Source organism: Epargyreus clarus, unplaced genomic scaffold, assembly GCF_041222505.1.
Source record: "Epargyreus clarus isolate Ecla_fem2 unplaced genomic scaffold, WU_Ecla_fem_2.2 ptg000004l, whole genome shotgun sequence".
Lineage (NCBI taxonomy): Eukaryota > Metazoa > Arthropoda > Insecta > Lepidoptera > Hesperiidae > Epargyreus > Epargyreus clarus.
This window is the reverse complement of record NW_027332212.1, coordinates 11,880,222-11,907,916: the sequence shown is the minus strand read 5'-3', so window position 1 is coordinate 11,907,916 and position 27,695 is coordinate 11,880,222. Positions and strand designations below refer to the sequence as shown.

The window sequence follows — 27,695 nt, the reverse complement described above, 5'->3', positions numbered from 1 at the left end:
ATTTGATCAGGCTTGTGGGTTTGGTAAGGGAGACATACTTTTCCGTGGCGTTTCAGCTTAATCCTCAGGGGTAGCGGCGCACATGTGGCCGACTACAGGTAGGAATATCTAATCCTATCTGGGGTTGATTACAGATGTCCATGGATGGCAGTAGCCACTTACCATCAGGTGGACTGCATGCTCGTCTGCTACTCCTATATTATAAAAAAAAGTATCTTTAAAAGCATTTTGATATTCTCCCCTGGTCATCCAAAATTTTAATACTAAGATTTGTATTGAAATTATTAAACGGGGGTAAAATAAATGCAATCTTAATAGTACACTTACATTACATTCAGTATAAGTGTCAGTTAGGAAGCATACATGTTTTATCTTCAGTTACTACTAGATACTATGTACCATATGATACTATGTATTCCTTATGGCAATAATCATCACACTATTGTGATTTGACATATTGTTATGAGGATATAATATTTATGCAATTGATATTATTGTCTATTTATTTATAAGTGGATTAAGCTGACAATTGCAAACATTTCAAAATTCACTATAGTTTGCAAATTATTAAATGAAAATTAGTGCATTAGTTTACTTTACACATTCTTCATTGACATTACTTATATTTTAAATCATAAGTATCAGAAGAAATAAACACAAATTGGTTAATTTCATTCTTCCACAGCCCAAAAATGGCTCCAACTGCAGTCAAAACGTTTCGCCGAGAAGCGCAAATTCGGTTTTGTGGACGCGCAGAAAGAAGACATGCCGCCCGAACACATACGGAAGATCATCAGAGACCATGGAGACATGACCAGTCGTAAATACCGTCATGACAAGCGAGTTTACCTCGGCGCATTGAAATATATGCCTCACGCTGTTATGAAGCTACTGGAGAACATGCCCATGCCTTGGGAACAGATCAGAGACGTGAAGGTCTTGTACCACATCACCGGCGCCATTACGTTTGTGAACGAAATACCATGGGTCATTGAACCTGTGTACATAGCACAGTGGGGTACAATGTGGATCATGATGCGTAGAGAGAAGCGTGACCGTAGGCACTTCAAGCGAATGAGGTTCCCGCCATTCGATGACGAGGAGCCGCCGCTAGACTACGCGGATAACATCTTGGATGTAGAACCTCTAGAACCGATCCAGATTGAGTTAGATCCTGAGGAGGACGCAGCGGTCGCGACGTGGTTTTACGATCACAAACCATTGTTAGGTACTCGCCATGTCAACGGGTCGACATACAGGAAGTGGAACTTGACGCTACCTCAAATGGCGACGTTGTATCGTCTCGCGAACCAACTGCTGACAGATTTGGTTGATGACAACTATTTCTATCTTTTCGATTCTAAGAGCTTCTTCACTGCTAAAGCTCTAAACATGGCGATTCCCGGCGGCCCGAAGTTTGAGCCGCTTGTGAAAGATAATTCAGCTGGCGACGAGGATTGGAACGAATTCAACGACATTAACAAGATTATCATCCGTCAGCCAATCAGGACAGAATACAGAATTGCGTTCCCTTATTTGTACAACAACTTGCCACACTTCGTACAACTTTCTTGGTAAGTTTGACTCTAATTCATTTCTTTTATATTGCATATAGAGCTAATGTTAATTCTATCAGTATACTACCTTTACAACAAAGAGGTCACCTGTAGTACGCTGTAGTATTCCATAATTATATCTCTGTCCTTCCAAATAAAAAACATTATTCTTTGCGTGAAAAATTATATACCTTATCTTATGATGCATATCTTTGCCACCGCCTTCAGGTCAGAATATATTCACTGTTGTAAAACAAAAAGACGAATGTCGCGCTTCAATGATTAAATGCGGCTATGGACTTATTATCACCTTCAATTAAAACCTCTATGTTATCCATTTTATTTCAAACATTTAATCCCCTAACTAGGTACCACACACCAAATGTGGTATACATCAAAACCGAAGATCCCGACCTGCCGGCGTTCTACTTCGACCCGCTGATCAACCCGATTTCGCATCGGCACTCGGGCGTGAAGTCTCTGGACCCAGTCACCGATGAAGAGGAGTTCCTGCTACCAGAAGACGTTTCTCCATTCCTGCAAGAGACTGCCTTGTATACGGATAACACGGCGAATGGAATAGCTCTCTTGTGGGCGCCGCGGCCGTTTAACATGCGATCAGGTAAGATAATTACCAAGAATTATTTATTGTGCGATCTGGTAATATATATTATTGTGTTATAGCTTCGTCCACTCGTTCTACCCAACCTGTTACAATATTGTCTCCCTTAAACTTCAATCAGAACAGCCTTATGAGAATCCCTATTTAAATGGCGAAAGCCATTCCAAAATCCATAGATTCCTTGAAAATTTCGTAGAACAAAGCTACAATAGCTTTCATGTTAAATTTTGTGAAGGTAGATCAGCTAACGAAATATTAAATCAAGTTTTTAATGGTATTATAGTGGCTTAAAACCCATTTCTGTTATCTTCTGTGTCCCTGCAATTTACCTGTCTAGAAAAAAGACCTGTCTAAGAAAACGTGTGTTTGAAATAAAAATAGCAATTTTTAATACCCCTTTTGTGTCGTAGGTCGTTCGCGGCGCGCCATCGATGTCCCGCTAGTGAAGACCTGGTACAAGGAGCACTGTCCCCCCGGACAGCCGGTCAAGGTGCGCGTGTCCTACCAGAAGCTGCTCAAGTACTATGTGCTCAATGCACTCAAACACCGACCGCCAAAGCCACAGAAGAAGCGGTTAGTTGGACTTAATTAGAATTAACAATTATTGCATACTAGAAATTGTTAAATTTCGATTTTTGGTAGAAGGAAGTTTTTGCATAGATTGAATATGAATAGCGGGCATAACTACATTTAGGAAATGCACACATTTCTATCTAGCCTATCTTTGCAATTTGCAAAGATAGGCTTTAAACTAATCCTATAATTGATTTCAATATTGCCATTGTATTATACTTCTCATTAAAATAAACAGTTCTATGCATAAACAGAATCATTTGTAAACGTTTTAGGCAAAGCACTGTAGTGGTTAAAATTATGATTTTTAGATCAAAAAAAAAGTAATTTAGCTAATATTTGTATCCATTAGATACCTATTCCGGTCCTTCAAATCAACGAAATTCTTCCAAACAACAACCCTGGACTGGGTGGAGGCTGGTCTCCAAGTATGCCGACAAGGCTATAACATGCTGAACCTGCTCATCCACCGGAAGAACCTTAACTACCTACATCTGGACTACAACTTCAACTTGAAACCAGTGAAGACGCTCACCACTAAGGAGAGAAAGAAGTCGCGGTTTGGTAACGGTAAGTACTTTTTTTTATCTAGCTGTTTTGTCTTTCTTTTGAGTTAATAGGGTGCCAAGTTACTTCTTTATAATTATTAATGTAGAAATGGAAACATAAGTTGTATAAGCATAATTAAAATCTTTAAACACCTTGTTTTTAAAATCATAACTACTTTTTGTCTGCGATTTTGATTGCGTGAATGCATTCCGCGTATTCGTGTACATGTATGTTTGTGCGCTTGCATTCGGACGGGCATGTGTTATTATGAAGTTAAAATATGTCACTCATTTTTTCTTGTTATTAAAATTGAATTTAATGTGTCTGTCTACTTTGTTTATGGAATCCACAACAGAATCCGAATATGAATATAAATCAGTGACATTCATATTTGGATTGATAAAAAAGACAAGTCATGTAGTATAGTAGTATACACTCATTGATAACTTTATTAAATTGATAATTTCCTCAACAGCATTCCACTTGTGTCGCGAGATCCTCCGTCTGACGAAGCTAATAGTGGACTCGCACGTCCAGTACCGGCTGAACAACGTGGACTCGTTCCAGCTGGCAGACGGCCTGCAGTACATCTTCGCTCACGTCGGGCAGCTCACGGGCATGTACAGATACAAGTACAAGCTTATGAGGCAGATACGTATGTGCAAGGACTTGAAGCATCTAATCTATTACAGGTTTAATACTGTAAGTATTGTATACAATTGTTTCAAACACAGTTATTAATTTTTTGTAAAGACTTTCAACATAAAAAATTGCATGAAGTGTGACTTGCCCCTAAAAATATAATTATCTAATATGTGAACTACCTGATTTTTGATAAAAGTATTATCAAAATCGCTTAATATATTTTGTAATCTATAGCATATTAGCTTCATATTAAATTGAACTGATGTTCTTATTTTCCTAACAGATTCTGGTATCACACAAATAAGCGTGTGAGCTTAGAAAAAGGCAGTTTTGAAATGTCAGGCTTTATTTTTATCCCGGAAATTATTTAAGAATGAAGGTCTACAACAGTAGACATTTGTTATGATGGGAAGTTATAATGCAGTTGTTTTTTTAGGGTCCCGTGTCAAAGGGTCCAGGGTGTGGGTTCTGGGCGCCGGGATGGAGAGTGTGGCTGTTCTTCATGCGCGGTATAACGCCGCTGCTGGAACGCTGGCTCGGCAATTTGCTGTCCAGGCAGTTCGAAGGAAGACATTCTAAAGGTAATATAATGGTTGTGTGTTCAGTATCTATGTGTTCAGGCGACGATTAAAATCATTGGTGGTTTAAGTTTTACATCGTTGGAATAATAGTACAGTACTAATATATGAATAGAAACTGTGTTTTTCTTAGAGGAAATCAATTTAGAATCGGTGATCCTTTTGAAAATCCTCACATCAACAGAAGAGACTTTGATATATGAAAAAATTGCACTAGTTTCCAAAACCATCGTTAGATTACAATTAAATACTTATTGATACCTTCATTTTATTACGTTTTCATACATGTACAAAATGTCTTTGCTCTTTCTGAAAATTTCAGGATTGTTCCGAGAATATAAAACATTTGCATATTAAAAATGTCTATTTATTACTGTAATACACAAAATACACATAATAATAAAGCTAGATAGTAGATAAATTGGCAACTTGAAGTATTGCTATCAGTGGAACATACATAATACTTTAAAAATTTTTACCATTCACAGGAGTGGCAAAGACTGTGACGAAGCAACGTGTGGAGTCCCACTTCGACCTGGAGCTGCGCGCGTCCGTGATGCACGACATCGTGGACATGATGCCGGAAGGCATCAAGCAGAACAAGGCCAGGACCATCCTGCAGCATCTCTCGGAGGCGTGGCGGTGCTGGAAGGCCAATATTCCGTGGAAGGTAGGCTTGTTATGCTTCTTAATTGTTGTATATTTTTTAGCCACTGTAAATAAAAAGAAAAAAAAAATAAAAGAGATCCTTCTTTTCTATTTATTCGCATCTTCAGTGATAGTATTGAATTTCGAGATATATTATAATGTAGTGGTTAAACATAACACCGACTATGTTTTTACATAATAATAAACCTCTTAAACTTAGTTGCAAACATTCGGTGAAATATGGCAACTGCTTTCTGATGTGCAGGATGTAAAAATGCTCTACATTTTCTGCCGTTTCAACTTAGTTCTTAGTAGTAAAGTAACTATGATTAACTTCCTACTTACAATATTTTAAGAAGGTATTTATTTCCTGAAATTGTTACCTAAATAATTATCATCATATGTTTAACTCTTAAATTGACTTAATTTCAGTGACGTCGATAACTTTTCCTCCACATCACGTTTATTCCAAAATATTTTCACCCAGGTACCGGGTCTACCAACGCCGATAGAGAACATGATCCTCCGCTACGTGAAGATGAAGGCCGATTGGTGGACGAACACCGCGCACTACAACCGCGAGCGGATCCGCCGCGGCGCCACCGTCGACAAGACGGTCTGCAAGAAGAACCTCGGACGCCTCACGCGGCTATACCTGAAAGCTGAGCAGGAGAGACAGCATAACTACTTGAAGGTGGGATGCCTTTTTATTACATTTAAAATCAAACCCTTTATATATACTTGTTTAAAATACAGTTGAGATTGTTATATGCTACAGTCATTATGAGTATGTAGTGCATTCAATTTATTCATTTTTTTTTACTTTTCAGTTATATGATATTCCATTATTTTTTAAAAGATATTGGAATTAATTTGTACACATTAACTCATCTTTAAGTATTAATAGCCCAAATAAATGATCGTAATGGACGCGCGATATTTTTATTGCTGAAAATCAGTATCACGCGCACTTAAATTTGAGTATTTTCTTAATGTTTTCAACTGTTAGTAAGCCACGCTCAAACAATTATTTGAACATTGTCCATAGGATGGCCCTTACATATCGCCCGAGGAAGCCGTAGCGATCTACACAACAACCGTGCACTGGCTGGAGTCGCGGCGCTTCGCCCCCATACCCTTCCCGCCGCTGTCTTACAAACACGACACGAAGCTGCTCATCTTGGCCCTGGAGAGGCTCAAGGAGGCCTACAGCGTCAAGTCCAGACTTAACCAGAGTCAGAGGGAGGAACTGGGTTTGATAGAACAGGCCTACGACAATCCGCACGAAGCCCTTTCCAGAATCAAGCGTCATTTGCTCACCCAGAGAACATTTAGAGAGGTATGTGTTTATGTTTTTAAACTTAAGATCTCAAATAAATAAGTTTATTTTGTTTACTTATTAATATACTTTATTGCTTAAATTAGTATCCATCCATCCATCAGCCTTTACAAGTCCACCGCTGGACATAGGCCTCTCCTAATCTGCGCCACCAATTCAATCCATTAGTATCATACACTGATAAATAAAAGATTATGGTAAAAAAGAGAAAATATGTAAACAATGTATGAAAGGTATAATAAATTTTGTGTTGAATAAGAAATGATGAGTAGCGTAGGGGTCCTGAATCCAGAGAGTCCCTGTGCTCTGGGGGCGATCGGGAGCTGCGGCCGCGCTGATCGCGACGGGCCAACGCCCCGGCCGTCTGAGACTACGCTGTCTGATTTAATTCATCACAAACACTTATTACCCATATTATAAGATAACTAAAGGGAATGGTAATAATTTAGTGAACTAACCTCGATATACGAGAGTTGAACTACATTTATTTTGATTATTCGCGACATAGTATGTATCTAATAATTTTATTTGAATGATGCATTGCTACAAAATTCGTGACATACGTAAACGTCTTGAAGTACAAGTGACTTTATGTGAACTACCTAAACAACATTACCTTTTTCCTTTAATACGACGCACTTATGTAGTATTAACAATACTTTTCCTAGGTCGGTATAGAGTTCATGGATCTCTACTCCCATCTGGTCCCAGTGTACGACGTGGAGCCCCTCGAGAAGATAACAGACGCGTACTTGGACCAGTATCTGTGGTACGAAGCGGACAAACGACGCCTACTGCCACCGTGGGTCAAACCAGCTGATACTGAACCCTCACCGTTACTTGTGTACAAGTGGTGTCAAGGTATGTGGAACTTAAATGTCTTAGTAATAGAAAATATTAATTATGTGCTTTTAAGTATTTTAATAGGTAAAGCTGTTAGTTTGTTGTGACAATATGTTATTGATATTTGTAAAAGCATAGTCAATAATAAAATATCAAAAGAATAAAATCATGCCGAAGTGTTAAAAATGAATAGCAGTGACTATTATAAAGCCGGTTTAACGACCTTGATGAAAAACGTAATATTATTTTTATCCACTGACATTATTTATTAGTTTTGTTAATATATTTTATAGCACTCTGTGACCTAAACCCGCATTTTAGCTACGCATTTCTGTGTCCAAAGTAGCCGATTTTTACACCGTACGATAATTAATACACTACCCTCATAGTTGTAAAAAATAAACATAGCTATGAACGTTTCATACTTTTAAATGCCATTTAAAAATTAAAAGTGAGTAATGAGTATTTTGTTTAAAGCTATAATTATGTTAATATTTTATTTTGGACGTATTTATAAATGTTTTTGCCATTGTGTATATACTAAGCAATAGCATCACTATAAGACTAACTGTTGGGATTTATTGAGTTTTACCGATTTAGGACGGTAATGTTTTTCGACTATCTGTTTGTTACGTATGTATTTTTCATTCTTTGGCAAACTCATACAACTTGACAAACTTTGACATATGATGTGTCGTTGGATTCGTCTAAATTGTGAAGATAACATAGGCTATATTTTTAGCAATCGGCTTTTTATAGTAAATTTTTAGTTGCGATTTGGCGACTTTCCGGAATTTAAATGCACATGTCACACAAAATGTGGCTGATTTGTAAGGGTTATTACAAACTTACTTACTTGTTCACGTTTGTCAATCCGAATAATCGCGAATATTTATAACTGAGGTCCGGATAATCTTTTTTCTACTGTATAACTAGTATTAGTCATGTATTAGTACATTATGTGATTGCTTATCATATGTTTCTTTAATACGTTTAGGTGATGTTCCCATTATAAGTCATTGGTCTAGATGCCTGTATGTAGCCTAAATGGCTTGATAGATTTGGACGTATGTGTGGTGTTAGATTTGTCTTTATCACACGAGCAGAATAATTACTAAATTTTCTAAATCAAGACTTCTTCACATCAAATTTCAATGGTTTTGGTGGTGTCACATTTTTATTGCTTTTTTAGTTCATAATTTTTAATTTCAATCATTTATAAGTTTCAAAATAATTATCATATTTTTTCATATTTCTTCACAAGTATAAGCGAGTTTATGTCACACGAGCTATAAAATAGTATACGATACTTGTGACAAAAGTAGCCTATTATCTGCACGGCGTTTAGCACCCTCGCTGCGCTCGGGCGCTAACTTCACGCCGTGCAAAAATAGGCTACTTTGGCCACGCGTATCGTAATGTACTAATTCGATTATTAATTGTCGTTCTATTTACCACTTGATTAGCAATTGCCATTAGTTTAATTGTCAATCCTCAATTGTCAGTCCTCAAGTGTCATATCCTCAATTGCTAGATAAATGATAGATAAATGAAAACATAGGTTATATATAGCTTAATTACTTATTTCGCATCACAATTATATTTCACATCTCGAAGACAGAAGACTGTAGTGCCAGTGTCCAAAGTGTGCGTTTTAGCAGAGGAGATCAGTATGGTCATACAATCCCCTTGTTACAAACCTCACTTTGGATGCTTGGCATGCTCGTCGGTTGCTGACCACAGGTTGAGAAATGGAAGAAATTGTAGTGTGGTTTGATATTGGATCTTGTATGTTAACTAACACATGCTTTGTATGTTAAGATTGTAGTACATATAAATAAAATATTTTTAATAACTATTAGATTAAGCTATAATCTATATATTTTGTAATGACTATGTTGACAGAAAAAGCAAAAATGCTGTGATTATAATAATTGACGATCATACTTGTCATCTCTTTTACTCTTCTCTTACTATTCTCTGTGTACTGTGAGACTTATCAGTGTAAAAGAATTTAGACTGTGTGTAACTTCTAATACGCATTGCACCCTATTCAATTTGACAACATATACCAATGAGTTGCATTGAACATTTATTGTAACATGAAGTGTATTCCAAATTCGTCTATCACCTATCTAAAAATAATTTCTATAAAGTTTACCGTAATGTTTATTTTTTCCTAACAGGCATCAACAACCTTCAAGACGTATGGGAGGTGGGTGAAGGCGAGTGCAACGTGCTGCTCGAGTCGCGCTTCGAGAAACTGTACGAGAAGATCGATCTGACGCTGCTGAACAGGCTGCTGCGTCTCATTGTGGACCACAACATCGCCGACTACATGACCGCTAAGAACAACGTCGTTATTAATTACAAGGTGAATAGTAGTACTAAGTTTTACAGTAGTATTTAGTAGTAGGTGCATTTATTTCACGGTTCCCAGGTTATTTATTTTTTACGTATAAACTTTTGATATGTTCAAGTTTAATGATGAATTACATTTTGTTTTTTGTTTTTACGTGAAAGTCTTAAAATGTTTATTAATAATTGACTTTGTTTAAAAATCACTCACAGATAATGTGTGTAAGTCCACAGCTTAATACAATTATTAAATGATTTGTTATGATAAGTATACAAAAGTGAATTATTCAGTGGTGATTTGGAAATGATGAGTAGCGTAGGGGTCCTGAATCCAGAGAGTCCCTGTGCTCTGGGGGCGGTCGGGAGCTGCGGCCGCGCTGATCGCGACGGGCCAACGCCCCGGCCGTCTGAGACTACGCTGTCTGATCTAATCTCCATAAAACTATGGTTTTTTACTCTTATAACGAAAATCGGTTACCACTTAATACAATAATCAGAAACGTAATTTCTTACTCGTCATACTGAATACTTACAGAACTCCTTATTTAACAATAACATTTGGACTTGTGGTTATTGTTGTGTTCATAAGTAAGTGGGATACGCCATTACGTACATTGAAAAAAAAAAATATACATTATTATGTCATGTTATGTCATACATATGTTGTTTAAGTCTAAAAATATTCTGAACGTGAAGATTTCTTGTCTAAAACTAAAACTCGTACATAGTAAAGTGGAAAAACAATCATATAAAACATACTGGTACGTATTTATAGAGTGCTAAAACATAAACAATATTACAGGACATGAACCACACGAACTCGTACGGCATCATCCGCGGGCTGCAGTTCGCGTCCTTCGTGGTGCAGTACTATGGTCTGGTGTTGGACCTGCTAGTGCTGGGCTTGCAACGCGCCAGCGAGATGGCGGGCCCGCCGCAGCTGCCCAACGACTTCCTGTCGTACCAGGACCGAGCTGCGGAGACGGCGCACCCTATACGCCTGTATTGCAGATATGTGGACCGGATTCATATATTCTTCAGGTGAGTGCGTAGGAACAAGGAAAAATTATAGTTATGTAAAGACTAAAGCTCTTTTGCTAGTGCTGGGCCTGCAGCAGCATAGTTATACGATTGACCTACTGCAGCTTTCTAAGGACAAACTTAAACCTATACCTATAGTACATTTAGTCCATACCTATTATAGTACATTTTATAGAAACATGTAAGATATAAAGGTATTAAAAATATATCATAATGAAATAGGGTTTTTTGTTATTTTGTCACATATAAGTATCCGTGTTTCGATTGTAATAACGTAAATAAGATCTAACAATAAATGACTTACTTTAAATTTATTATTTACAAATAATAGGAAACAAATTGTTGACCTCTACATGTTTACAATGCAGAAGTGATTACGTATGTGACTTAACCGAAAATGCAAAATACACATCGAAAGTAACCTTTCTATGCCTAAATCAGCTAAGTCAAAGGTCGACAATGTTTTAATAGATTCACAGCAGAAGAAGCCCGAGAGCTGATCCAGAGATATCTAACGGAACACCCGGATCCAAACAACGAGAACATCGTCGGCTACAACAACAAGAAGTGCTGGCCGCGTGACGCTAGAATGAGGCTTATGAAGCACGATGTTAATCTGTAAGTATTTATTATATTTCATCTATGTGACTAAAGAATCCCGGTTAGCACACAAGACTGGTATTGGACATTAACTAGCCATACTTCTTGTTTCGAATTTAATTGTACCAGTGTGAGATTTATAACAAAAGTTGTAGAATATTTGTCTTTAGCTTTTGAGGTAATTTCTAGCCCAAAATTTCAATATTCTTTGACTATGAACACTTAACAAATAGAAATTGATATTGGTATGCTTAGGTATATATCCTTATCCGAAAATTAAAATTCAACTGCGTTAGTTCTGTATAATTTCCACTTTACCTTCTAATGTGAAGTATTTTAAACTCAGGGGCCGTGCAGTCTTCTGGGACATAAAGAATCGTCTGCCTCGCTCCGTGACGACCATACAATGGGAGAACAGCTTTGTGTCTGTATACTCTAAAGACAATCCCAACTTGCTGTTCAACATGGCTGGGTTTGAGTGCAGGATATTACCCAAAGTGAGTATTTTGTTTTTGAGGTTTCACATACAGATTGTGAATATTTGCTCAGGCTTGATTCTCGTTAAGTAAGAAAAATGTATAATGAATTAATTACTTTTCAAATAATTATTATTTAACTAAGGATTTTTTTTGTGTTAGATTCAAAGTTACATGCAGTACAAGCCTAATTTTTTGCACTTATTATTCAGTCTACAACTGTCCTTCTGGTTGTTAGTATCTCTTGTAAAATGATAGTTTTACTTTTATATACTTCACCTGATAACTTTTTTATATTTATGAGGTATCCAATAAGGGCATTGCATTCTTAGGCAATAGTGTTTGAACAATCTGTGACATGTACTAGTATTTTTGTATATCTTTATTTGTCCAAAGTATTTTTAACCTTTATTACGGAAAAAGGGGTTTTGTCGCGCAATGATTATGTCACCACCAACTCTCCTAAGGAAAATTGTCTTATTCCCCAGTGTCGCAGCCAACACGAAGAACTTTCCCACCGCGACGGCGTGTGGAACCTTCAGAACGAGGTGACGAAGGAGCGCACGGCTCAGTGCTACCTGCGCGTCGACGACGAGTCGCTCGCGCGCTTCCACAACCGCGTGAGACAGATTCTCATGGCGTCCGGCTCCACCACCTTCACGAAGATTGTCAACAAGTGGAATACGGCGCTTATTGGTAACTAACAGCCTTATATTATGTTTTCTTTCATATTACTGAAGTTGCAAACAAGCGTGTAGTCTGCTTCATTCCAGTGAATGAACAGTTTGCCCAAAGACATCTGTAACCAACTTGATATAGGACAGGGGTCCTAGCTGAAGTCTTATCACAGATGAGATGCCACTCTTGAGAACTAAGGTGACCTCATATTATTATGTAAGTCGGCCGGTATCCACAAACTTTCACCTACTACTACTACTTCAAGCTAGAAAAAAAATATTGTGGCAATTGCGCTAATTGTTCGATCTATTTTGTAAATTAGTAAATATGAAAAAAATATTCATCAATAAACCCAAATTAGTAAAGTGTAAGTAGATTCAACGTTTTAAACTTCAATTCACATGTTTTCAGTACTATTCTAGTGGTCCATGAGGAGGGCATATTTATTTGGCTAGAGCCAGTAAATGTTTTAAATAAGTTATAACTTATAGCTATTAAAACGAAAGTTTTCTTAAATCTCATATATTTTCCCAGGTCTCATGACATACTTCCGCGAAGCCGTAGTGAACACACAAGAGCTACTCGACCTGCTGGTGAAATGCGAGAACAAGATCCAAACTCGTATCAAAATCGGTCTCAACTCGAAAATGCCCTCCCGTTTCCCGCCCGTCGTGTTCTACACGCCTAAGGAGTTGGGCGGCTTGGGAATGTTATCCATGGGACATGTGTTGATCCCACAGGTATTGTTTTATACACATTGCTGTAAAACATATAACAATTAAATCATAGTTTTGTAGGAATAGTATCCATCGATCCATAGGAATTCGTAGATGAAGTATTCAAAAACATTTTTTTGATCTCAAACTTTGGAAATTAGTGTAGGGTTTTCTACATGTTATAAATAGAGATAGCAAATAGGCATTTAATCTACCAGATATTGAGGATTACTTGCTCCTCCTCCGACTTCCTGCTGATGGCCATCTGTAACTTACTTTTGCCAGGATTAGAGACCTGAGATGGGTCATATCTAGTTTAGTTTTGGATAGTTAGAATACTCCATTTAAACCAGAACACAGTAGTGTTTCACACCACGTTTATTAGACAGGTGCTATTGGTACCTTCAAAGTTAAAACACAGAAGGGTTCATCATTTTAAATAAATACTTATAGTCCTATTCTCTTCGCAGTCTGATCTCCGCTGGTCGAAGCAAACGGAAGTGGGCATAACACATTTCCGATCAGGCATGTCCCACGACGAGGACCAGCTGATCCCCAATCTGTACCGCTACATCCAGCCGTGGGAGGCTGAGTTCGTGGATTCTCAGCGCGTGTGGGCCGAGTACGCTCTCAAACGGCAAGAGGCCAATGCACAGAACAGGTACAAATGTTATGCTAATAATAATTATAGTTGGATACTGATTGGTGGGTACTAGAAACTTGGACTTCTAGGACAATGAGGTTAATAATATTAGACGTGATGATGAACGAGTGTAATGCGTAATAGTGTCTTTTTGAATCTTTGAAAAATTTTATAGAAATAAAATATGTATAGGAGTAAAACATAACAATAGATTGTATGTAAGAACTTTATATACAGGGTGAATTTTTAAAACGGGCCTTCAGGGCCAAATCCGAAACTATAAGGATTTGCGAAAAATGCTGAAAGGAGTTACGAGGCCGATTTTGATAAAAACTAAAACTGCATCATTACTTTTTTTAAATAACTTTTTCCCTAGCCGGGAATCGATCGAGTTCATTTTTAAAAAAAAATGCACCCTCTATATTATTCCACTATCTGATAGTGTTGCTTATAAGGATCAAAATCTGGAAATTAATGATAAATGACTATTTATTTATTTATTATTTATTTATTTATTTTTAATTAAAAGTGGGATTTTTTCGCTGGGCGAACACATCATCCCGTATAAACAAACTATTAAGCAATACATCTCATAACATTGTATAAAACGAGTACATACTTTTAAAACATTTTAAATTGCACACATACGGAGTTTCTTTCGCCACTACCTCTTCATAACGAACCACTATCCAAAGCGGTGGTATTTTGTTAATGTTCGAAAAAAATTAATATTAATCAATTTTGAATAAACCAAATTTGAATATGATTTTAGATAAAATAATAATAAAAAATTAGAATGGGACTCAAATTATTTTTTTGCTAAACCTAAGTCAGCTAACCTAAATAGCACCCTAGCTTCCTCCGACATCGGGGAAGCCAGAATGCTATTCAGATAGCCAACATGTGCAGACTTTACTCCCAAATATAAATTCCGAAATGTTTCATTTCGAACACATTCCATCAAAATATGTGTAACATCCTCAATCACACCACAATCCTCACAATTTGGTGACGTAATTTTGTTCATTAAAAATGCAAATTTATTTGATGGGATATGTCCGGAACGTAATCTAAGCGCTGTTTTTAGGCAATTTCTTTTAAAAGGTATATTATCGATCCACGAAAATTTTGATATTTGTGGCTGAATAGTTCGATACCAGATTCCCTTCTCACAAGACCTAGTATCGAAGTATTCCTGCCACAAATTTAAATGATAAATGACAAACTAAAGGAAAAGCCTCAAATTTAAGAAAATACATATTTTTTCATATTAATTTGGCAGTTAAGTTCCCGCCATTCATCAATTTAAATATGTCGTGTATTAACATTTTTTTTTAGGCTCAATGTTTCTAATCATTCGAAATGGACGTTTTGTTTCCCAATAATTTATATTTTTATGTCCGATTTAGCTATGGGCGGAGTTTCGTTTAATACAGATGTAAAGTTGACAATTTGCGAGAATTACTTTTTAGAGTCAAATCCGAGTGATTACTAAAAAAAGAGATATAGAAAATCATATTTAACGTTGAAACGAAGTTGTAAACAACAAACAATAAGAATTTACTATTTAATCAGTTATCTATTTTCATTAAAAAATAAATCCTAAAAACGGCGGTAACTTATTTGCCAAACTATTACTTTATCATACTAAGCCGTATGTCATAGTCATAACTTCGAATAATTAGTTGATTAACCAACAAATTCTTCAATGGTATGACTTATGTATGTTTCTAAAGAATTATACAAAAATCATTTGTTATGTATAATCCTTAAGGATTATTATGCTAATGTATGGAAAATTACGTATTTTCTTCAAAATTATCATTTTCCTTTAATTTGTCACATAACATTACTTCCCAGAATTTGATCCTTATAAGCGACACTATCAGATAGTGGAATAATATAGAGGTGTCATTTTTTTCAAAATGAACTCGTTCGATTCCCGGCTAAGGAAAAAAATATTTTAAAAAACTAATGATGCAGCTTTAGTTTTTATCAAAATCGGCCTCGTAACTCCTTTCAGCATTTTTCGCTAATCCTTATAGTTTCGGATTTGGCCCTGAAGGCCCGTTTTAAAAATTCACCCTGTATACTCGGAAAATCTTCAAGATAATGATTGAAATGATGAATAGCGTAGGGGTCCTGAATCCAGAGAGTCCCTGTGCTCTGGGGGCGGTCGAGAGTTGTGGTCGCGCTGATCGCGTCGAGCCACCGCCTCGGCCGTCTGAGACTACGCTGTCTGATCTAATCAAATAGTCATAATTTAAACCAAAGTAACTTGATACAATAAAAATGTGTATTTTCTCGTCATTATTGTCAAATATAGCACACGACAATACACATTGTGACTTACAAAACTCGACTCACTTATTGAACACCAACATAGATTACCATGGTATTATTTCCACCATATACGAATATGACAGTTATTTTATTTGATGTAACATTTTCTCAGGCGGCTAACACTAGAAGATCTGGAAGATTCGTGGGACAGAGGCATTCCGCGTATCAACACGCTTTTCCAGAAAGACAGGCATACGCTCGCGTACGACAAAGGCTGGCGTATACGTACCGAATTCAAACAGTATCAGGTAATTTGGATTTTAAAACATTTTCTTTTATCTAATGAGTATAATCATTTTAATCTAGTCTTAGCTATGCATCTAACTAGATTTATACTATATTAAATGAACTAGCATTGGCTTAACTATTTAAACGACATAACAATCCTTCAGTTCAATAAATTTTTAAAACAAAACAATTTTATATAACATCAGGTACATGCCATGATTGAAGATACCATGAAACTTAAGAGGTATTTTACACTTGACTTTGCCCTCAGGTACTGAAACAAAATCCATTCTGGTGGACGCACCAGCGCCACGACGGCAAACTGTGGAACCTGAACAACTACCGCACGGACATGATCCAGGCGCTCGGCGGCGTGGAGGGCATCCTCGAACACACGCTGTTCAAGGGCACGTACTTCCCCACTTGGGAGGGTCTTTTCTGGTAAGCGTATATTTTATGTTCGTAGGTCCTGTTTACTATAAGGAGTTTTCGAAAATTTGAGCCTTACACACAATTAATGGATTTTATTCATGTAATACAATGGGGTATATTTGGGACGTGGGGTAGTGATTGGTATAAACAGTTTGAAAGTTTGAAAGTATCAAGCATGGTTTGAATATATACAGTTTCAATGTGAGTTACAGTTGAAAATGTGAAGCCAGAACAAGTACACATTTTTCTTGCTGTTGTTATAAGGTGGATTACAAATTAATATTAATCTTTATTCGAAAATCCCTATGTTTAATGCTACAAATACTCTTAATATAAGTTGTACAAATGGAAGTTTGTTACTTATTTTCATATAGGGAGAAGGCGTCAGGTTTCGAGGAGTCGATGAAGTACAAGAAGCTGACCAATGCCCAGCGGTCCGGTTTGAACCAGATCCCCAATCGGCGCTTCACTTTGTGGTGGTCGCCTACCATCAATAGGGCCAATGTCTACGTCGGTTTCCAGGTAAGATGTACTTCAATTTCAGAGAATTTGCGATAGGAAGTTAAAAATTTTAATAACAGCAATGATTTGATTAAATTATCTATAATAGTTCTATTACTACAAATTCATTTTTAACCTCAAAATAATTTATTATATACTCTTTTTTCTGTATCAATATACAATAAAATTTTAGTCACATAACCAAGGGTACATAACTGTCCTTTCTAATGTCATAACTTTTTTAGGTGCAACTGGATTTGACCGGAATATTCATGCACGGCAAGATTCCCACGCTAAAGATTTCCCTCATCCAGATATTCAGAGCTCACTTGTGGCAAAAGGTCCACGAGTCTATTGTCATGGACTTGTGTCAGGTAAGACCATCATATAAATGTATGACTTTACCTAATTTGGTACTGCAAACTTTCAAAGAATATCTTGATTACTCTTGGTATATATTTTTCCCTATCATATATTTTTCATACACAGGTGTTTGATCAAGAATTGGACGCACTAGAAATCGAAACTGTCCAGAAGGAGACTATTCACCCTCGTAAATCGTACAAAATGAACTCGTCCTGCGCCGATATTTTGTTGTTCTCTGCATACAAGTGGAACGTGTCGAGGCCTTCTTTGCTTGCCGATACTAAGTGAGTTTAAGAAAGTAATAAGATATAAGCCATTTACGTCTTGAAGACTACTTATTATAAACCGTTGATTGTTTGTTTGTATCCTTGTTGAAAGCCTCTGTGTCTGTTAGCAAAACTAAAAAAGTAGACTAAATTTCACAATGTTTCATCTCTAAATAAGATTTTAATATACTTTCTGTCCTTGGCATGGGAAAAACTTGGCATGGGCACTAAAGTTTATCACAGGGAAGCTTGTAAGACTTTTCGTTAGTTACTGAGGCTTACTTATTATTATTTTTTTTTTTACAAAATATCAAATTTAAATTTTGTAATAGTGACCATAATACTTCTTCACGGTAAAAGTAACCGAAGTGGCTTACATTTTCTTTTATTAAGCTACTCTGTGGTTTGCAAAATACTAATTTCACATAACATAATCACAGAGACACAATGGACAACACAACGACACAGAAGTACTGGCTGGACATCCAGCTGCGTTGGGGCGACTACGACTCGCACGACGTGGAGCGGTACGCGCGCGCCAAGTTCCTCGACTACACCACCGACAACATGTCCATATACCCCTCGCCCACCGGACTGCTCATCGCTATCGATCTCGCTTACAATCTGCACAGGTTGGTACAACTCATGTATTTAAGTGTGGTTTCCCACGTATTTAAGTGTAGCTTTCGTATGCGAGTACAGCAGACAAGCAGGAAAAAGTACTTCGATACTCTGTCATTTCGAAATGTAAATTTTGATGCATTTTTAAAGTTATTCTGAACTCTTCTGCTATTGTATATTCAATGACAACAGATTCACGAGATAATGGTACAACTATTTTTGCATAAAGTGTTAATGATTCAATATACTTTGCCTTCGAACAGTTGCTACTCTTCAGCTGAAACAGTCTTACTTAACATGGGAGTCAGCATGGGAAATTTTAGTAAATTCATCTACATCCTCTAATAAGAAAATTAAAATTCCATTTCAAATAATGAATACATCCTTTACTTTAGATATCAAATTTACGTCTGTATTTGTGTATTTGTCTCTATGGTGTAGATTATGATAACGAGATTGGTTTAAATAGGTTCTATTAAATTTTACTAATCTGGTATGTTTTATAGTGCATACGGCAACTGGTTCCCGGGCTGCAAGCCGCTCATACAACAGGCGATGGCGAAGATAATGAAGGCCAACCCGGCGCTGTACGTGCTGCGCGAGCGCATCCGTAAAGCGCTGCAGCTGTACTCCTCGGAGCCCACGGAGCCCTACCTCTCCAGTCAAAACTACGGTGAACTGTTCTCTAATCAGATTATCTGGTGAGTTGTTTGTTACATAGATAAGTTTATTTTTTTGGCGAAAGAACGAATGAATGAGTGAATGAAATGAAGCAAATGGTAGAAGCTAATCAAAAATTAATTTAATGTGAATCCTAAATAATTTTCACGCGTAAGTCAAAGACACGCGCAAATCGCAATATACAGGGTGAATTTTTAAAACGGGCCTTCAGGGCCAAATCCGAAACTATGAGGATTAGCGAAAAATGCTGAAAGGAGTTACGAGGCCGATTTTGATAAAAACTAAAACTGCATCATTAGTTTTTTAAAATATTTTTTTCCTTAGCCGGGAATCGAACGAGTTCATTTTGAAAAAAAATGACACCTCTATATTATTCCACTATCTGATAGTGTCGCTTATAAGGATCAAATTCTGGGAAGTAATGTTATGTGACAAATTAAAGGAAAAGGAAAATTTTGAAGAAAATACGTATTTTTCCATACATTGGCATACTAATCCTTAAGGATAATTATACATAACAAATGATTTATGTATAATTCTTTAGAAACAGACATAAGTCATGCCATTGAAGAATTTGTTGGTTAATCAACTAATTATTCGATGTTATGACTATGACATACGGCTTAGTATGAGAAAGTAAAAGTTTGGCAAATAAGTTACCGCCGTTTTTAGGATTTATTTTATAATGAAAATAGATAACTGATTAAATAGTAAATTCTTATTTTTTGTTGTTTACAACTTCGTTTCAACGTTAAATATGATTTTCTATATCTCTTTTTTTAGTAATCACTCGGATTTGACTCTAAAAAGTAATTCTCGCAAATTGTCAACTTTACATCTGTATTAAACGAAACTCCGCTCATAGCAAGTAAATCTATTTTAAGGTCCTAAAAATAACCTTAGCTAAGTCGGACATAAAAATATAAATTATTGGGAAACAAAACATCCATTTCGAATGATTAGAAACATTGAGCCAAAAAAAAATGTTAATACACGAAATGTTTAAATTGATGAATGGCGGGAACTTAACTGCCAAATTAATATGAATAAATATGTATTTTCTTAACATTGAGGCTTTTCCTTTAGTTTGTCATTTATCATTACTTTCCAGATTTTGATCCTTATAAGCAACACTATCAGATAGTGGAATAATATAGAGGGTGCTTTTTTTTCAAAATGAACTCGTTCGATTCCCGGCTAGGGAAAAAGTTATTTTAAAAAAGTAATGATGCAGTTTTAGTTTTTATCAAAATCGGCCTCGTAACTCCTTTTAGCATTTTTCGCTAATCCTTATAGTTTCGGATTTGGCCCTGAAGGCCCGTTTTAAAAATTCACCCTGTATACTACAAGAAGCTCTTTTTACATTAAAAGTCTGTTACGTTAATAAAATCTAATAAAAAGTATGGACCAAGGTGTAACCGGAACTTTCTCGTCTGTCTTCGATAAACCAAGTCCTGTCTAAATTTCCCTTGATTTCGATATATCCGATATTAAATTCACTTGTCATTACGCAGGTTCGTAGACGACACGAACGTGTACCGAGTGACGATCCACAAGACGTTCGAGGGCAACTTGACAACCAAGCCCATCAACGGCGCCATCTTCATCTTCAACCCGCGCACCGGCCAGCTGTTCCTCAAGATCATCCACACCAGCGTGTGGGCAGGGCAGAAGCGTCTCGGACAGGTAATTATTATGCATTCCGTATTAAAAAATAACCAAATAATTATCACTCGAAGGGTTTAAGCGTCAAATCAAAATAAGTGAATTAATATAATATACTATGATAATTGTGTAATAATAATTATTTATTTTCACTGTAGCTCGCAAAATGGAAGACTGCCGAAGAGGTAGCCGCGTTGATTCGATCTCTCCCAGTAGAAGAACAGCCGAAACAGATCATCGTCACTAGAAAAGGAATGTTGGATCCTTTGGAGGCGAGTTATATAGATATAATTAAATAGAAATACGACTAGTGTTGTCATTTCAAAAAAATATATATAGCAAAAACTGCTCTCTTATGCTGGCGATGCGTTCATGGTTCTTTTCTAGTTGCAAATATCCAACAGCAAAAACCGTTTGAGGTAGATCTTATTCTATATCCTCTATTTCCAAATGTTTTGTTACAAACATTAAACTTATCCCGCTATATTTTGGCTTAGCTTAGCTTTAGTTTGTTAACTTACTTTAGTTGTCTTACTTTAATTGATATTTAAAAAATAAATATCATTCCACAGGTCCACTTGCTCGACTTCCCGAACATTGTGATCAAAGGTTCAGAACTGCAGCTGCCTTTCCAAGCGTGCCTCAAAGTGGAGAAGTTTGGTGATCTCATCTTGAAGGCCACTGAGCCCCAGATGGTGCTCTTCAACCTTTACGATGACTGGCTCAAAACCATCTCGTCATATACTGTAAGTTTTAATTTGTACTTTTCTTAATATACATTTTTAACAAACTTTGAAGTATGTATTAGTATTCAAGGTGCTTTGATGCACTACTATTTTACAAAGATTTTAAAAGGATTTCAGGATTCAAAGATTTATAAAAAAACGTGTTATGCTATTTTAAGACATTTTTAAATGAAAATTTAGAATTTGTAAATAGTAAGTGATAAATAGTAAGTTACTGCTGCCCATTGTAGTTTATCCTATGTAAGCTTTGAAACCTATCCAAAGTAGTATCTTATACTAAGACGTTTTATTTCTTTGAACTAAATGATTATGTAAAATGTAAATTTTAATATTAATTCTCCACATCCACACTTGATCCAAGACAAGGTGTGGCGGTCGTAAGACAACAGGCAAACCACGAATCTGATAAAGATAGCCTTTACCAAACCTTTACGTAAATTGACTAAATAATTACTTATTAAATAATAATTCATCTCCACAGGCATTCAGCAGGCTGATCCTAATCCTGCGCGCGTTGCACGTGAACACGGAGCGCACGAAGGTGCTGCTGAAGCCGGACAAGACCACGCTGACGGAGCCGCACCACATCTGGCCGACGCTCACCGACGACGACTGGATCAAAGTCGAAGTGCAGCTCAAGGACCTCATACTGGCGGACTATGGCAAGAAGAACAAGTGAGTTTTTGTTAGATATTGCTTATATTCTTTTGTTTTGTTGAAGAAAAATGAGGAAATATTTAATGTTGTAAAAAATATTTCTTGAAAGATGATTAATATAGTCATTCTAAACGTAGTAGTAATTTACAAAGATTTCAAAAGATCTTTTCAACATATACGTCACAAGCAAAACTTAATTTTCATAAAGAGCTGTGTTGCTAGTTATAAAACAAAATACGTATATTGCAATCAATTATTTTAAATTTCAATCATTATTTTAAATTTTAATTACTATGTGTACAAAATTTGCACGCCGATCCGGCAGAATAAGAGAAATTTGTAACTAGTAAGACCTTTGTTAACCTTATTATATGCAAATAAAGAATTATGTAAATGATTCAACTGAGGGCGGGAGACACGGAATGATAGTCGGTTGGTACTTGCACAAAAGCGTGTATTCATAAAGACGGCGTAAAGCGGACTGGCGCGGCGAACGGGGGAACGAGCGAACGAAACTCGCGGCGCCGGAGACGTAGGTAAAGGCGCGAGCGAACCGATGCTATATAAGGCGGCGTTACAGTCTCCCCCTTTTGACCTAGTCAGGTGACCTCACGACAGGTCAAACACCAGTAAAACTTACGCGACAGGGTTTTTACGAGGACGACCGCGCGGTCTTTTAGGACATACAGGCTCCGGCTGATCGTCCTGACGAGCGTGGTATCGACGCAGATCCCTGGTGTGGTACTTCCCCAAAATTTCGTCAGGTCTACCACAACGAGACAAGATGTATGTAGTTGGACTAACCTTCTTAGTTATAACATACGGACCATCTTGCCGTGGGGCGAGTTTTGAACTGAACCCCTTACTAGTACTACTTAATATATGACCGCGTAACAAGACTAAGTCACCTGGAACATAACCCTCGGCGTTTTGACGAGTCTTGTCCTTAACGCGTTTCCTCTTATCTTGCTCATTCTCGATGCTTTCCTTAGCATCTGAGAGAATACCGGCTAGCTTGAGCAAATAAGGCGTGATCTGAGGGACATAATTCTCGGTCTCAACTATCGCTCGAAGGTCACTTTGAACAGAGATGGGCGAACGCAATTCCCTGGCAAAAGTAAGAAAGGCAGGAGTCTGCTTTGTTGCTTGGGTCAACGAAGTATTCAAAGCGAACCGGATAAACGGCAAAGCTTCGGCCCACTGTCGGTGCTCCTTCTCAACTAATATGGCGAGTTGGACTTTCAAATCCCTGTTCTTCCGTTCCACGGGATTAGCTTCTGGATGGTACAGAGGTATCAGATTTTGTTTGACTCCCAGAACAAACATAGCGTGCTGCATGACATCGGCTACAAATTGCACACCGTTGTCAGAAATCATACGCCTCGGAAGTCCAAACCTCATGAAGACTTCATTGACTAATGTTTTCGCACAGATCATGGCCGTGGCCTCGGTGAGGGCAAAGAGTTCCACCCACTTGCTTGTGGTGTCCTCGACTATAAGGATCCACCTCTCACCTAGAGGTCCTTTGGGTAAAGGCCCAAAGAGATCGACGGCGACAACTTCAAAACGCTGAGCCGGAACTGGTGTTTGGAGCAACCCAGCTGGTTTCACATTGCTTGGCTTGTAGCGTTGACATTCTACACAAGTCTTGAGATATTCTGTTACATAACGACGCATCCCGGGAAAATAAAAACGTTCGGCAATGCGGTGAAGAGTTCTCTCTATACCGCCATGACCGGAAGTTGGAGAATCATGACATTCCAACATAACCTGTTTCCTAAGGCTTTCAGGAACGACGAGCTGCGGTTCTTCGGTGTCAGCCTCGATGTACCTGTACAACACTCCTCTAACAAGGTGGTATCCTCTTTCGGTCCACGTTTTAAGAGCTACTTCATCTTTTCCTTCCAGGTCTTTAAGGATCTTCGAAACTTCGGGGTCATCGAGCTGAGATTGACGGACGTTCGTCGCATCCCATCGAGGTACCTCTACGATAACTGTACATACTCCACAGGACTCGCGAGTATCCTCTTCGCAGGGCGGTCGACTCAGCGTATCCGCGATGACGTTGGCCTTTCCCGGTGTGTAATCGACTTGAAGATCGAAAGACTGGAGCTTCATGGCCCATCGTACCAATCTACCGGTTGGTGACTTCAGGGTAAGTAACCACTTGAGCGGTTGATGGTCGCTGGCAACACGAACTGGATGTCCATCAATATATCCTCGGAACTTCTCACAAGCCCATACGACGGCAAGAGCCTCCCGCTCGGTCGTTGAATAATTACGTTCTGCTGGCGTGAGAAGCCGGCTCGCGTACTCAATGGGTTTTTCTTCACGTGATGACTCCCCTTGGAGCAAAGCGGCGCCTAAGGCGTAATTGCTGGCATCAGTGCGGATAACAAACGGCAAACTATAATCCGGTTGGGCGAGTATTGGCGTTGAGGTGAGTAACCTTTTCAGTTCTGTAAACGCATTGACTTGTGCGTCACCCCAGATCCAAGACTGAGCCTTTTTAGTGAGCATCGTAAGAGGCTGTGCGACCTTCGAAAATTCTGGCACGAATTTCCGGAACCAAGAACAGGTCTGCAAGAAGCTCTTGAGATGCTTTACGGATGTAGGTTCTTTCATATCAACTATGGCTTTGATCTTATCAGGATCAGGTGATACTCCTTGAGGCATTATGATGTGACCAAGATATTTCACACTCTCCCGAGCAAAAACACATTTATCCCGGTTGGCTCGGAGGTTGAAGACTCTAAGACGGTCAAATACAGCACGGAGATCCTCAAGGTGTTTCACGAAGCTGTCAGAAATTATAATAAGGTCATCGATATAACCTAAGACTGTGGTGTTTTTGAGAGAAGAACCCGAACGGAATCGGTCAACGAGGCGTTGAAACGTCGCGGGCGCATTTCGTAAGCCAAAGGGCATACGTTTGAAACGGTGAACCCCAAAAGGTGTGACGAAAGCGGTTTTATCCTGGTCGGCTTCTCGAACACACACCTGCCAGTACCCGGCGCGAAGGTCTATCGTGCTCATGTAACAACTCTTACCGGTGTACTGCAGTAGGTCGTCGATGATCGGCAATGGATAGGAATCACTCTTGGTGACGGCATTAAGCTTTCGATAATCGACGCAGAAACGGTAAGTTCCGTCTTTCTTTGGAACGAGTAATGCTGGCGCAGCCCATGCAGACTCGCATTCTTCAATAATGTCTTGCTGTAACATCTTCTCGAGCTCGGCTTCCATAATAGCCCTCTTAGCTGGAGTGAGGCGATAAGGAGGAACTGCAATGGGAGGATGATCACCCGTTTCTATTCGGTGCTCAGCAAACGGTGTTGGACCTCCCCCTTCCTTAAAAACGTCTTCATACTCCTGAAGTACTTCAGCAAGTGTTGTACGCTCATCTGGTTCCAGCATCGTACCCTCGTCTGCCCTCAGAAAATCCGCGGAAGCACACCCCATAAGACTGCGGAAAGACTCGCAGTGCAAGCGGTGAGTAACATGAGGTCGATCAGCCGTGAACCATGTATCACGATGCATGTTAATAGTAATGCGCGCTTTGCGCAAGAAATCGACGCCTAGAAGAGTTTCGTTGTTGACGGCGTGCGGAAAAATAACGAAGGTGATAGGTATTACTACATCAGTTCGATCGAGCCTTACCTTTACATGTACTAGTTTGACATCCAGTGTTTGAACGACTCCGTCCGCGAGCTTCACTGACATGACACTATCGCGAAAAGGTAAATTTAGCCTTTGGAATAGTGCATAAAGTGAGGCTCCAGCAATGCAACGCTTGGCAGCCGTGTCAACTAAACCCGTACCGGTATTACCACAAATCTCGATATAAAGAATGGGACGGCCCTTACTAGAATCTGAAACACGCGATTCAGTCGGTCGCCCCGTCCGCAAAACCGTTCCGCTCATAGGCAAACATGCATAAGTAGGTACAACATCATTCTTAGATATATTATTACTATAACCGTTGAAAGGTAACTTGTCTTCCAGAGGCAAAAGTTCGCGAGTAGGTATGTTATCACAAATTGAAGACTCAAAATCATTAGCCTTGGACGCTGTCGGCATGCGTTTGAGTTTCGACTCGGGCCGTGAAGACAAGTGTCCTTGAACCTTACACTTTTTCAAATTTCTTTTACACATTTTATCTTTTGTAACATTACGAACATAAACAGAATCATGATTTAAACGGTTACAAACAGAAACATCACTTGAACATTTGCAACCCGGGTTAGAGTTCTGTAAAACATTAATGGACGCGAAAGAGTTACATTTTACGCAGTTAGAACGGATAACACCTATTCGACCGCAACCGTAACACGAAATTTGAGAACCGGACACTTCACTCTTACTTTTAATTTTCGGACACAAATCGCGCGAATGTCCCGATTTACGACAATAAACACAGAAAAGTTTACCTGCACTCGACGAAAGTCTTACTACTTTAGTCGTGTCGTCACTCGTAGAAGTAGCGGTCAGCACCGGCGCGTTTGATGCGTTTCCCGCGCTTCTAACCGACGCGACGGCCGGCGGCGGCGGCACGCTCGCACAAAGGGCGGGCGACGGCGCGGCGGCGGTCAAAGTCGGCGGCGGCGCGCTACAAAGGGCTGGCGGCGGCACGCTTGTATTCAAAGCGGGCGCCGCAAAGCCGCGCGCGGCGAACGGAGGGAGCGTTTTCTTTTGATACGTACATGAAAACCGCGCAAAGTGCCGACAGTACTTGGATACGCTGGCGCTTCATTGATGGTGTCCTCTATGTGTCTGGCTTTACTTATCAAATCTTCGATGCTGTGAACGGATTCTCTACTGACACGTTCACGAATTATGTTGTTGAGTAAACCGTAAATCATATCTAACTGTATTCTTTCTTCGATGGTATAGGGTAGTTTCGCCAACAGAGCACGGAGGCGAGTCACGAAGACCTCTGCACGTTCAGAGCGCTGGTCTGACGCGAAGATATCCCTAAAAATCTTATGCGGAGGCCTAGGAGCTCCATACATTGAACGTAGGCGCTTGAGTGCGTCGTCCCACGATGCGATCGACGATTTAACTCCCCTGAACCAAACAGCGGCCTCTCCCTCTAGGAGCATCGGAAGGCCACGTAGTGCATGGTCGTCACTGATGTTAGTGCACTCCTTGTACACACATATAGCGTCGACGAATGCTTCTACGACTTCTGAGTCCTGCTTTGATCCATTGAAACGAGCGGTACAATTCGCGAAGTTTCCAGTCTGAACCATTGATGACATGCCTGGAGACGTAGGGCTGGTAGAGCTCTGGTTGAGCGTGTGCGAGTTCAGAATAGATTCAAT

General features: G+C 38.7%; 1 protein-coding gene across 2 annotated transcripts in view; it reads left to right on the top strand.

Moving 5' to 3' along the window:
- The window catches only part of Prp8 (pre-mRNA processing factor 8), a 32,417-nt gene that overhangs the window by 959 nt on the left and 3,763 nt on the right, over positions 1-27,695 (top strand). For both annotated transcript variants that reach the window (XM_073093326.1, XM_073093327.1), the window contains exons 3-30: positions 686-1,574; positions 1,925-2,178; positions 2,589-2,751; positions 3,104-3,321; positions 3,776-4,002; positions 4,382-4,526; positions 5,012-5,193; positions 5,659-5,865; positions 6,220-6,510; positions 7,179-7,371; positions 9,540-9,727; positions 10,514-10,752; positions 11,224-11,370; positions 11,699-11,849; positions 12,317-12,524; positions 13,041-13,246; positions 13,693-13,883; positions 16,321-16,456; positions 16,708-16,877; positions 17,243-17,390; positions 17,615-17,743; positions 17,859-18,019; positions 18,442-18,633; positions 19,129-19,323; positions 20,818-20,989; positions 21,127-21,240; positions 21,541-21,714; positions 22,196-22,389. In XM_073093326.1, coding sequence (XP_072949427.1) covers positions 686-1,574; positions 1,925-2,178; positions 2,589-2,751; positions 3,104-3,321; positions 3,776-4,002; positions 4,382-4,526; positions 5,012-5,193; positions 5,659-5,865; positions 6,220-6,510; positions 7,179-7,371; positions 9,540-9,727; positions 10,514-10,752; positions 11,224-11,370; positions 11,699-11,849; positions 12,317-12,524; positions 13,041-13,246; positions 13,693-13,883; positions 16,321-16,456; positions 16,708-16,877; positions 17,243-17,390; positions 17,615-17,743; positions 17,859-18,019; positions 18,442-18,633; positions 19,129-19,323; positions 20,818-20,989; positions 21,127-21,240; positions 21,541-21,714; positions 22,196-22,389 — 5,884 coding nt within the window. The remainder of the gene's footprint in view (positions 1-685; positions 1,575-1,924; positions 2,179-2,588; positions 2,752-3,103; positions 3,322-3,775; positions 4,003-4,381; positions 4,527-5,011; positions 5,194-5,658; positions 5,866-6,219; positions 6,511-7,178; positions 7,372-9,539; positions 9,728-10,513; positions 10,753-11,223; positions 11,371-11,698; positions 11,850-12,316; positions 12,525-13,040; positions 13,247-13,692; positions 13,884-16,320; positions 16,457-16,707; positions 16,878-17,242; positions 17,391-17,614; positions 17,744-17,858; positions 18,020-18,441; positions 18,634-19,128; positions 19,324-20,817; positions 20,990-21,126; positions 21,241-21,540; positions 21,715-22,195; positions 22,390-27,695) is intronic.